Genomic DNA, 12,128 nt, shown 5'->3' on the forward strand with positions numbered 1-12,128 from the left:
TGTGTGTGTGTGTGTGTGTGTGTGTGTGTGTGCAGCAGGGTCGTGGGTGAAGGGCTGATCCTGGGTTACGTGGGTCGTGGTGTCCGGGCCGTGGTCAGGGAGACACTGTCTGATGGCTGTCTCCTCTTTAATAGAGACATCAGACATGACAAAGACAGGCCTGACAGCCCTGCTGAATGGAGCAGCAGTGACAGAGCAGCTATCCTCCGCATCCTTTACACAAACCTCTCAGCTATTGTCATCTCTAATGCTCTCTCATGCCCAGTATATAAATGCTATTTCTCTTGTTGTGTTAAGTTAGTTCATCCTCTTTGTTGTCTCAGAGTGGCTATCGGCCTACAGCTCAACTTTGTTTCAAAGTTGTGGTCTGTTTGAGATATCTTTGGCCTCATTTAGCATTTAAAAAATGATTAAGTCCTCTCTCATACTTTTAGCAACTTAGAAAGGTCATTTTGTATTAGCAAGGTCATTTTGTATTTTCAAAACACGTACCTAAATATTCTCTGTGTCACTCTTCTCTCACGCACACTAACTAAACTTTGTTATGCTTCCATTTGCTAAGCCGCCCTCCCCATCCCAAAAACAAAATGTAAGCACTGGACACATTCAAATGACATCCCTAAGACCACCTATGCCACTTTTACCAACAGCCTACTATGCTTTCTTGCTCTCCTGGTTTTGGCTGTCAAACCGATTTAAAGAATGATGTCCAACTTTTCTAGATAATAATCTGTCTTTCCTTTCTTCCCCAGAGCTTCTAGACTTGGTCGGTAGGAGGAGCCAACATGAGTCATGAGTTGCTGGAGTCCGGTGAGTAACAACATGGACCTGCAGCTTTGTTACTGGTGGAGAGGGCTTTTTGACACAAATAACAGAATTAACCTGTGTGTGTATGCGTGTGCGTATTTGTGTGTGTGTGTGTTGCAGATGGAGACTCTAGTCAGGATGTGTCTGACTTTAACTGGGATGACTATTTGGAGGAGAACGGGGCAGTGTCTGTGCCCCACCATGCCTTCAAACACGTACTGAGACTATTTACACTCCTCWTAACCACACACAATACTCATACAATGTTGATCAATAGTTCACCTTATAAGAGCTTTTCATATATCATTCTCCCCAGGTGGACCAGGGCTTGCAGACGGGTCTGACTCCAGGTATGAAGCTGGAGGTGTGTGTGCGTTCAGAGACCGACCAACCCTACTGGGTGGCCACCATCATCACCACCTGTGGCCAGCTGCTCCTCCTGCGATACGAAGGTTACCACGACGACCGCCGTGCCGACTTCTGGTGTGACATCATGACGGCTGACCTCCACCCCCTGGGCTGGAGCCGGGAGCAGGGCAAACCCATGAGACCCCCCGAGGGTGAGGGAGCTAGGACTGGGGAGGGAACTCACTGGGATGGCTGTTGTGAATTATCTCTTCCACGCCCAACTAGTTGTACGAGGGTTATTACGGGGTTATTACAATGAAATCTAGACCTGAGTTTTTAAAAGACATTTCCCAAGCTTGTTTTTATATTCCGTAACCATGTCTCTCCATCGCCCCCCTCAGGTGTGAGAGAGAAACAACCAGACTGGGAGGGCATCCTGGAGAAAGCCCTAGCTGAGAAGTGCAGTGCACCTGCCAACCTGCTGGAAGGGGTGAGAGGGGCTCAGTTATAAACTGGAACAACTGGGAATGTATGCCAGATAAGCAAGGGTTTTGAACTCACTTTGTATCAGTAAGGGTATTGCTGAGTGTAATCCAGCATGTCCTTACTTGTGTGTGTGCCCGTGCACTTACGCGTATGTGCTCGTGTGTGTGTGTCTATAGCCCCAGCGTGGTAAGGACCCGGTGGACCTGCTGTCTCCAGGCTGCAGTGTGGAGCTGCAGGACAGTGTTGACCCTGGGGTGGCGTGGGGCGCTGAGGTGGAGGAGAACATGGGTGGCAGGCTGAGACTACGCCTAGTAGGCACAGAGAGACTCCCTGATACACACTCCACCCTCTGGCTCTACTACCTGCACCCCCACCTCCACCCACCTGGCTGGGCCAAAAAGCGTGGCTGCACCCTCAGGCCTCCTTCAGGTAAACTGCTATTTTCAGAAAGATCTTGGATGAATTCAGTTTCAAGATGCAAAAAGCTAAATATGATTCATGAATAAATCTGAGGTTGTGTTTTTTTACTGTTTAATAGAATAATTTGTGTGTGTGGTTGCTTGATTCAGCCCTGGTCCCCCTGCACACGGAGGAGGAGTGGGAGGAGGTCAGACAGAGGATCAGTAATCAGCCTCATGATGAGGCCCTCTCTGAAGAGTTCTATAAGGTAAAGGCACTACCAAGCAGTATGTACTAGCACTACAAGGGTCTGTGGAATACCAGTGCAATATTGATCGAATGAGCCATCACTTTGTGTGTGTGTGTGTGTGTGTGTGTGTGTGTCTGCTTGTCTGCGTGTCTGCTTCAGGACCGGCCTGCCATTGCTGCCCACTGCTTCACTGAGGGGATGAAACTGGAGGCCGTTGACCCTATGTCCCCTTTCTGCATCAGTCCTGCCACCGTTATCAAGGTGACAACCTCTTTACTGGCCCAGTCTCACCTCAGGCTCCTAGAATTGTCGGAATACGTTCTTCTCGGACCAGAGATGATTAATATGACTGGGTTGGATGATGGCAGTACTGTAGTGAAGGCACTCCAGCCCACCCAACAGTTTCAGCTATATTGTTGTTGCATATTCAGTCCACTCAGATCAGTGGTCACCTCAGGGCTAGGAGAGTAGAGATTTGCTAAGATAAATCCTAACATAGTACCCATGTAAACTCTGGGAGCCTACCCACCAAGTAGAAATTGAAGTCATTAAGATACAGTATGGTAGTGTATGTGAGGCTAGCTTTGGGTGTGATATGCTTATGGAACAAGGGTAGGGTAAATACTGCATAGAGCAGACATGACCCACTGGGCACACACTGGTTAAACTAACGTGGAATAGAAGTTGATTTGATGTCTGTGCCCAGAGGGGAGTGTGATGTGATACCCTACCTCTCCTCTTCAGGTGTTCAGTGACGAGTGCTTCCTAGTAAAGATGGACTGTCTCCGTGGTGATGATTCGGGGTCCTTCCTGTGTCACAGGGACAGTCCTGGGATCTTTCCTGCCCAGTGGAGCCTTAAGAACGGCCTCCCGCTCAGCCCCCCTCCAGGTGATGAAACGCTAGTAACATTTACAGAGCTACTTTTAAAAATGTGCTCAGTTATTATTTTTTAGGATTTATCTAATTGTATTGTCGTCTCTCTCTCCGGTTGTGTAGGGTACCAGGGGCAGGACTTTGACTGGGCAGACTACCTGAAACAGTGTGAGGCCGAGGCAGCACCACAACACTGCTTCCCCACAGTGAGTCAAGCTCTGTCTTACATAGAGCAATGCATGTTATATAACATGAGTGTATAGCATGGGTGAACAGGGGACATGAATAATCTCTCTCTCCTGATGTATCCCTGTCTACCTCTCAGGAACAGTCTGATCACAGCTTTAAAGAGGCCATGAAGTTGGAGGCGGTCAACCCACTCTCACCTGAGCACATTCACGTGGCAACGGTAACCAAGGTCAAAGGGCAACATATTTGGCTTGGCCTGGAAGGTGAGAACCTGTAGCTACGCATCTTGGCCCAGCGTTGTCCGGGTTAGGCCGTCATTGTAAATAAGAATTTGTTCTTAACTGACTTGCCTAGTTAAATAAAGGTTACATAAATAAAATAAAATAATCATATCTGGGCCCTGCATTTTTCAATCTTAGTCTGGGACCATTTGAGTGTGGGGTTGTGCACACTGATGGTATTAATATTAGATAATGARTTAGTTCTGTGGGTCTAAATCAGTCTCTTTGTGTCTAGGGCTGAAACAGGCTATACCAGAGCTGATAGCTCATGTGGACTCGTTGGATATCTTCCCTGTCAGCTGGTGTGAGACCAACGGTTACCCCCTGCTGTACCCCATCAAACCCAAAGGTGGGTGTCCCAAAATAAGATAACGTTGTGTCTCTCTCTCTAATTTGAAGGGGAGCCACTAGCATGCCACAATATGCATGGAAGTTTTAACCATTGCAGTCGCCGTATTTGACAGTACTCTGTATAGTTTCAGTAGAGTTTTATTACTGGTGATTATACATTGTCTTACAGTTGAAAAGCAGAGGAGGATTGCTGTGGTGCAGCCTGAGAAACAGTAAGTAGGCCTATGGGAAAGGAAGGAATCTATCATTGGCTGGTAATTGGTTGTTTGTCCACTTTTGATTGGTTAACACTCCAGTCTCATGCACTTTGACCCCTAACCTGTATCTTTGTCCCTATAGCCGAGCACCACCCAAATCCACAACACCTGACACACTCAGGCTGCAGTTGGCCAGCCAATCAGAGACTGGTGAGTGTTTCTCATGTAGACATACCAGAGAAATACCTTATTAAGGTTTCTGACGTGAGGCACAGCTCTTACATTCTGTGTGATGTGTTTGTGTACAGGACAGGGGAACGGAAAGTACTGCTGTCCCAAGATTTTCTTCAACCACCGCTGCTTCTCTGGCCCCTACCTGAACAAGGGCCGCATCGCTGAGCTGCCCCAGTGTGTTGGCCCTGGCAACTGTGTCCTGGTTCTCAAAGAGGTGAGGAGCACCTGGGTGGGATTGGAACAAACATACTACATTATGTTAGGGCTGTGGCGGTCATRACATTTTGTCCGCCGGTAACTGTCATGCAAATTCCTGTTGTTCTTACGTTAATTGACCTTTAATTAACATAAACACCTTAAGCATCTTCGGGATTCCAAGCTTACAAGCTGCTGATGCSGGCGTTTGGAACATCTAGGCCTACATTTTAAAAAGTCGAAAGGAGTGGCTATTGTGTTGAGCGTAAAAGTGATCATTTGAAACAGGTCCTTAATTTAGAGTTAATTGGTAACTTTAGTTGTGGTAGGTATACAAACCATACAAATAAAAACATATGGGCTGCATGATGCGAATCTATATTGATGATTTGGAAAAAGTTGGCAAAAAAGGCATGCGCTCTAATCCTTGCGCTTCCCGCAGAGAGAGAGAGAGGGGGAGAATTGCATTGCCGCTCTGATTGTGTAGCAAGCAAGTTGGGAGATATCTAATCAGTGGAAGATGGAATTAAAATGACAGAATTAAAAGTGAAATGAAAAGGAAAGGCTACAACGACCAAAAGCCAACAAGTAGGCTGCTATTTAYAATCTGAATGGAGTTGTTGTTATTTGTAGGCTAACTGTCGGACTGTGAGAAGCGCAGTAGCGTTATGGCTAGCCTCAATTAGCCTAGTTAGCTTGCTTCTCTCTGTTTGATGCAGTCAAGGCAGATAGGCTTCTATGCAATCGGATGGGTGATAAATAACTAGCAAAAAGTTAGTCTACTAGCACTAGTTGTTGCTGTCTCTATCTCCCTCTGTACCTGCTCTGGTGCTCCTAGCCTCCGGTGGTCCGAGCCTGCTGCGTCTTACTCACACACACCGCACAGCCCCTCCCTTGCTCCATAGTAGTTAGAGCTGCTTGCTATGTGCGTCTCTCGCTCCCTTTCTCCCTAGCACCGGTTAATAAAGTAGCAAAATAATTGGCTTTTCTGATCGTTGTCTTTAGGTCAGTTCGGAATGTGTTTTAAAAATGTAATGATGCATATTGGGTCCAGGGCTTTCCCATGTCCATTTCAGAACGGGACCTCTAACTCCCATCACCATTTGTCCTCATCATTCAGATTATTCAAATTCAATCATAAAGTGTTTAGAATGTAATTAGAGGGACTATAGAGCGCTGAGTACCAGGCCATTAGTGAGGGCCGTTAGTAAGTTGGGTAGGCTACCCATAAGCCACCAACGGTCACAGGTAATTTGACTGTGGTCATGACTCGTCACTCCCTGTGTGGTGGTAATACGTTCACTATGATGTTATAACTGTATTACATTATACTAAAAAGTCAACTAAACTACTCTAATCTCCTTAGGGCAGTTGGTAATAGGGCGAAATCTTGCTATCCCAGAGACCACTCCTGACGTCCCACTTAGACTGGGAACAGTATCCATGCTAAGCCCTTTATGTCTCTCTCCATCTCCCTGTGTCCTGTCCAGGTGTTGACTCTGCTGATCAACTCAGCCTACAAGCCCAGCCGGGTGCTCAGGGAGCTGCAGCTGGACCAGGAGGACCGCTGGCACGGCCATGGAGAGACACTCAAAGCCAAGTGAGGAACGCATGCTCTATCATAACGTCATTACAATCACCAAATGCACTTTCTACATAGATTCAATCTTAACTTTTCTGCTCATGTTTGTGGTTGAGTTGATGATTGAAGTGTGTATTGGGATTGGCTAAGCTCTTCTAGCGTTGCTAACCTGAGGATCTGTTCTTGACCGGCAGGTACAAGGGAAAGAGTTATCGGGCTACGGTGGAGATAGTGCGTACAGCAGATTGTGTGGCGGAATTCTGTAGGAAGACCTGCATCAAGCTGGAGTGTTGCCCAAACCTGTTTGGACCTCGCATGGTTCTGGAGCGCTGCTCAGAGAACTGCTCTGTGCTCACCAAGACCAAATACAGTACGTGTGACCTACTCAATTGCTCTAAATCAAATACATATGAGTAAAACCTGGTGTTCAGAAATCAGGTGTTATGGAGATAAAGAGGCAATCATTGCTGATATGTAAGGAGGGGAATCAACAAATAGGGGACGCAGTGTCTGTTTTATGTGTATTTCGTTATGCAGCTACAGTGCATTTSGGAAGTATTCAAACCCCTTGACTTTTTCTACATTTTGTTACGTTACAGCCTTATTCTAAAATTGATTGAAATGTATCAGTCTACACACAATACTCCGTAATGACTAAGCGAAAAAAGCTTTTTAACTCAATTTTTTTTTTTTTTGTACAAATAAAAAACAGACATACCTTATTTACATAAATATTCAGACACTTTGCTATGAAGCTCTAAATTGAGCTCTGGTGCATCCTGTTTCCATTGATCATCCTTGAGATGTTGCTACAATTTCATTAGAGTCCACCTGTGGTAAATTCAATTGATTGGACATGATTTGGAAAGGCATACACCTGTCTATATATAGTCCCACAGTTGACAGTGCATGTCAGCAAAAACCAAGCCATGAGGTCGAAGGAATTGTCCGTAGAGCTCTGAGACAGGATTGTGTCGAGGCACAGATATGGGGAAGGATACCAAAAACCTGCTGCAGCATTGCACATCCTCAACAAGACAGTGGCCTCCATCATTCTTAAATGGAAGAAGTTTGGAACCACCAAGACTCTTCCTAGAGCTGGCCACCCGGCCAACTGAGCAATCAGGGAGGAAGGGCCTTGGTCAGGGAGGTGACCAAGAATCCRATGGTCACTCTGAAAGAGCGCCAGCATTCCTCTGTGGAGAACCTTCCAGAAGGAYAACCATCTCTGCAGCACTCCACCAATCAGGCCTTTAGTGGCCAGACGGAACACACTCCTAAGTAAAAGACCCATGACAGCCCGCTTGGAGTTTGCCAAAAGGCACCTAAAGGATACTCAGACCATGAGAAACAAGATTCTTTGGTCTGATGAAACCAAGATTGAACTCTTTGGCCTGAATGCCAAGCATCACGTCTGGAGGAAACCTGGCACCATCCCTACAGGGAAGCATGGTGGTGGCAGCATCATGCTGTGGGGATGTTTTTCAGCGGCAAGGACTGGGAGACTAGTCAGGATCAAGGGAAAGATGACCAGAGCAAAGTACAGAGAGATCCTTGATGAAAAACTCTGCCAGAGCACTCAGGACTTCAGACTTGGGCGAAGATTCACCTTCCAACAGGACAACAACCCTAAGCACACAGCCAAGACCACGCCGGAATGGCTTCGGGACAAGTCTCTAAATGTCCTTGAGTGGCCCAGCCAGAGCCCGGACTTGAACAACTCTGGAGAGACCTGAAAATAGCTGTGCAGCGACGCTACCCATCCAACCTGACGGAGCTTGAGAGGATCTGCAGAGAAGAATGGGAAAAACTCCCCAAATACAGGTGTGCCAAGCTTGTCGCGTCATACCCAAGAAGAATCAAGGATGTAATTGCTGCCAAATGTGCTTCAACAAAGTATTGAGTAGAGGTTCTGAATATTTATGTAAATGTGATATTTCAGTTTTTTTTGTTTTTATAAATTTGCAAAAATGTCTAAACTGTTTTTGCTTTGTTATTATGGGGTATTGTGTGTAAATTTATGTGAGGGGAAAAAACTATTTATTATATTTTAGAATAAGGCAGTAACGCAATAAAATGTGTAAAAAGTCAAGGGGTCTGAATACTTTCCAAATGCACTGTGTATGTTGATTATAAAGCATTGGCTGCAGAATGCTTAGGAGGACTGAGATTGGAGTATTGATGTGTTCTCTGCAGCTTATTACTATGGTAAGAAGAAATGTAAACGAGTGGGCCGCCCACCAGGGGGGCATTCTAACCTAGAAGGAGGGGTGAAGAGAAGAGGTAGAAGGAGGAAGAGGAGAAAGCAACTATTTGTCCATAAGAAGAGACGCTCCTCAGCCTCACTAGACAACACACCTGCCGGTTCACCACAGGTAACAGACACACTCGCACACACACACACACTCACATCCAGATATCTTTAAACTGAACCATCCCTTTCTCTAACACAGGGCAGTGGAGATGAGGAGGATCTGGATGATGAGAACTCTCTGAGTGACGATACTGGCTCTGAGCTCCAGGATGATCAGGACGATTCAGAATATTCCATTGGGAAGTCTCAACCACCCACCCCATCCCCCTCTCCTCCTGCAACGCCCAGACCAACCCGAAAACGCAGGAAACCTCGCTCCCCATCTTACTCTGATGATGAGAACCACCCACCTTCACCAAAGGTAGACTACTGTAACTTTACTTTTTGTTTGTTCACTGTGAATAGACGGTTAGGTGTTTTGCAACAAAACCGATGCGTGCGCAACTATGGGGCAAAACTGACAGTTTGGCTTAGATTGTTGATAACATGTTAACTATATTTCGTTTCCAATGTTTATTGAAAACATAAATACATTTGCACAATGAGCACTTGTTGTCCCTCAAATACATTGTTACAGTTGTTGGTTAGCTAGCTTGCAAGTTTTAGCCATATTAGCATAGACATCAGTCAAAACACCTCAAAACAAGACATGGTATCAAGAACAAGATCAAACTAGCTGAAACGAGCCACCTACGATTTCCCACATAGCAGCTTCTTGTCATTGTTGCTAGCTAAATGGCCATCCAGAATCACATCACACAACCTTCTGCCCCATTGAAGTGTGCGCATTGCTTTATGTGACGTTGTCAGCCAACCCGTCTCTATATATAGTATGATGAATTAATTAACTGCATCTCTGTGTTCTGCAGAGCTCGAGAGGTGAGGCTCCCCAGAAACTGTGTTTGGACACCAGTCCCCTGGAGTGGAGTGTGACTGATGTGGTGTGTTTCATCAGGACCACCGACTGTGCWCCCCTGGCACGCATTTTCCTGGATCAGGTAATACTCACACACACACATACACACACACACAGAATCATTATCTCGACTGTATAACAAGCAGTGCTTGACTTGGGCCGGATCTGTCTGGAATGCCGTACCGGCACTTCTAATTTTGTGGGAATTGCGTACCGGCACCGTTATAAAAAYAAAGTAACCTATTGCTGGCCCAGATTCACACACCAAGTCAAAAAAGGTTGGTCAAATTGGAATGAAGGCGTGATCTTCATTGAATAGCAATGGAGAGTGAGCATTCATTTCCTGATTACTCTTTGTTCAAGTTTATTTGTGGCTAGTCTGTGAATCTGTGAGTGACAGTAGGCTGTTCAAGATTATGCAGATTGAAAATTRGGGTTTGTAAAGTCATGAAAAGTCATGGAAATTAGTTTCATAATTGTTGTTTATGTAATTCATGAAAGCACACTTTTTAAAATATGATCAATCAATTAAAAAATGACATATCAGCCATTATCGGAATGACCTTTCAGTGTATGTCTGTGGTGCTTTGTGTGTGCCAGTGCGAGTGGGCCGTTGCCCGAGGAGAGAGAGCGTGACATTTCAGCAGCAGGTATGCTCTACCGGCACTGTAGAGCCTAAATAAATCTGCGTAGTTGGAAAGCTGTGATTCTCCTCTATTAAATAGTAGCCATGTAATTGCGACAACTTAAAAAATATTTTAATAATTGCCTAATTGACAAATAACTTGCTGTGCATAGATCTCCTCCAAAACATGAATATTTGAGCCTTATATATTAACATGTCTAGTTAGATACCTTGCTTTGAAGTAGGCTACCTTATCCATTTGATCCCTGATATATTGAATGAGGGAATCATTTTATAAAGACAAAAGTATTTGTTTGTAATGTTGAAAAAGCCAAGCCTGCACACCCAGGAGCTCTCCAGATAGAGGGTTGACCACATGTGACTAACAGTGCAGTTCTATGTGGGGTCTAAGTGCCTTGATCAAGGGCACAACGGCAGGAGGTGGTAGGTCTACATGGGATCAGACACAGCAGCTTTCGAGTGTCAATAATGCTTAACTTTTTCATGTAGGCTATAATAATAGTAATACACATGTGGTTAAAAGTCATGGAGAAGTCATGGAAAATGTGTATAAACCATTAACGGTGAATAATCAGAGGTCTCTATAGTATAATGTCATTTGTGAATTTCGGTGAACGTAGTCTAATGGACCGACTTGGAAAAAGACAGCTCCTGCACTTTTTCCATCCCAAGTCAAGCACTGGTGTACACTGTGGCCTAAATCCATGACTATTGTTGTCTAACTCCATGGCCGTGCTTGTGTTTTCAGGAGATTGATGGACAGGCTCTGCTTCTGCTCAACCTGCCCACACTGCAGGAGTGTATGGACCTGAAACTGGGACCAGCCATAAAGCTGTGTCACCATATCGAAAGGGTCAAACTTGAATTCTACCAGAAATTTGCTACATAGCTGAGGATTCTGAATGAAATAAACATTACATACAGTCAGTAACATTAAATGACTCCATAACTGATTTCCAGCTGGACATCCTTTGGACCCTGCACCCAGGCCCAGCACAACAGCAGCAGTCATGCATGGACATCAGATGGATCAAGACTTTCATTTTTTCCTGTTTTTTACTGTGTAATGGTCAGAAAGGGTTCTGCCTCGTTGTATTCTAGGTAAAGACACCTTAACATAGATATTCATGTTCAGGTTTATCTCACCCACAATATCAAAATGACTCCTGGTTTCATTTAATCAACTTGACAAGCGTTGACAATGCAAGGATTTAAGCACAAAGACAAATAAACCATGTACTATATCTCGGTATGTAAAGTGTACATAGCAGGGTGAATTTGTATATAGTGTACATATTTAAAAGCTCTTCTAGTGCAATAGGGTKATTAATGGTAATAGCCTGATTTTCTACTAAACATATTTGCTTTGAGAGTATCTGTGCAAAGGTCTTATTTCAAAATGTAGACATACATTTGAGATTGGAAACCCACAGAAAGAGCAATCCCCACTGCTTGACAGCCTTTTCGTCTTCTCAGAGAGGGATTTTAACATCTAATATTGAAGACATTATCTAGGGCCTGTAGTAAAGCATTAAGATGTAGGTGTTTTTGGAGCAAAATTCAAATAAGTATAAACCAAATATTGGGACCTTTTGTGACCCTTTATATATTTGTATAGTTTTACCTTTTAACTACAACCATTGGTGGACTACTGTGTGTGCTTTATTTTCGGGAGCCATTCTAGCTGTCATTGCTGTGTTTGTGTTTTATTTCCCCTAATTTACCTGTCTCTGCCATTGAGATCTATTACTCTTACAGGAGATAAAACTGTGGAATTTATTCATTTGATTTTGTCTATATGTTTGTTGAATATGATTGCTATTTTAAGAGAATGTGGAATTAAAGCCTGAATCTCATCCCAATAGAGAGCAATAGTAATGGCCTCTTTTTGCCATGGTTCATTGGACAAAACCTATGGGAAAATGTCGTTTTTGTAGGGTTTTTGGATAAATGTCAAAAATAAGGTGTGTGGTAAACACAGGCTTAGGTCTTATAGGTTTTGTTCTACGAGATAATCAGCTAAMGTCACTTTCTGTGTATTTTGAAGCACGTATGTAAT

At 44.4% G+C, this 12,128-nt stretch overlaps 1 protein-coding gene across 2 annotated transcripts in view; it reads left to right on the forward strand.

The window, feature by feature from the left end:
• The window catches only part of LOC111968580 (scm-like with four MBT domains protein 1), a 14,030-nt gene extending 2,087 nt beyond the window's left edge, over window positions 1-11,943 (forward strand). The window contains exons 2-21 of one of the 2 annotated variants that reach the window (XM_023994259.2): window positions 753-810; window positions 928-1,022; window positions 1,124-1,367; window positions 1,557-1,645; window positions 1,818-2,070; window positions 2,211-2,308; window positions 2,450-2,551; window positions 3,035-3,179; window positions 3,288-3,370; window positions 3,490-3,616; window positions 3,870-3,983; window positions 4,155-4,197; window positions 4,325-4,392; window positions 4,491-4,630; window positions 6,102-6,211; window positions 6,388-6,563; window positions 8,390-8,568; window positions 8,647-8,868; window positions 9,377-9,505; window positions 10,818-11,943. In XM_023994259.2, the coding sequence (XP_023850027.1) occupies window positions 786-810; window positions 928-1,022; window positions 1,124-1,367; window positions 1,557-1,645; window positions 1,818-2,070; window positions 2,211-2,308; window positions 2,450-2,551; window positions 3,035-3,179; window positions 3,288-3,370; window positions 3,490-3,616; window positions 3,870-3,983; window positions 4,155-4,197; window positions 4,325-4,392; window positions 4,491-4,630; window positions 6,102-6,211; window positions 6,388-6,563; window positions 8,390-8,568; window positions 8,647-8,868; window positions 9,377-9,505; window positions 10,818-10,958 (2,583 nt within the window). In that variant the 5' untranslated portion in view covers window positions 753-785 and the 3' untranslated portion in view covers window positions 10,959-11,943. The remainder of the gene's footprint in view (window positions 1-752; window positions 811-927; window positions 1,023-1,123; window positions 1,368-1,556; window positions 1,646-1,817; window positions 2,071-2,210; window positions 2,309-2,449; window positions 2,552-3,034; window positions 3,180-3,287; window positions 3,371-3,489; window positions 3,617-3,869; window positions 3,984-4,154; window positions 4,198-4,324; window positions 4,393-4,490; window positions 4,631-6,101; window positions 6,212-6,387; window positions 6,564-8,389; window positions 8,569-8,646; window positions 8,869-9,376; window positions 9,506-10,817) is intronic. The other variant, XM_023994265.2, reaches the window with a different exon arrangement.
• Window positions 11,944-12,128: the final 185 nt, after the last annotated feature.

The sequence above is a fragment of the Salvelinus sp. IW2-2015 genome, linkage group LG1, assembly GCF_002910315.2.
Source record: "Salvelinus sp. IW2-2015 linkage group LG1, ASM291031v2, whole genome shotgun sequence".
Lineage (NCBI taxonomy): Eukaryota > Metazoa > Chordata > Actinopteri > Salmoniformes > Salmonidae > Salvelinus > Salvelinus sp. IW2-2015.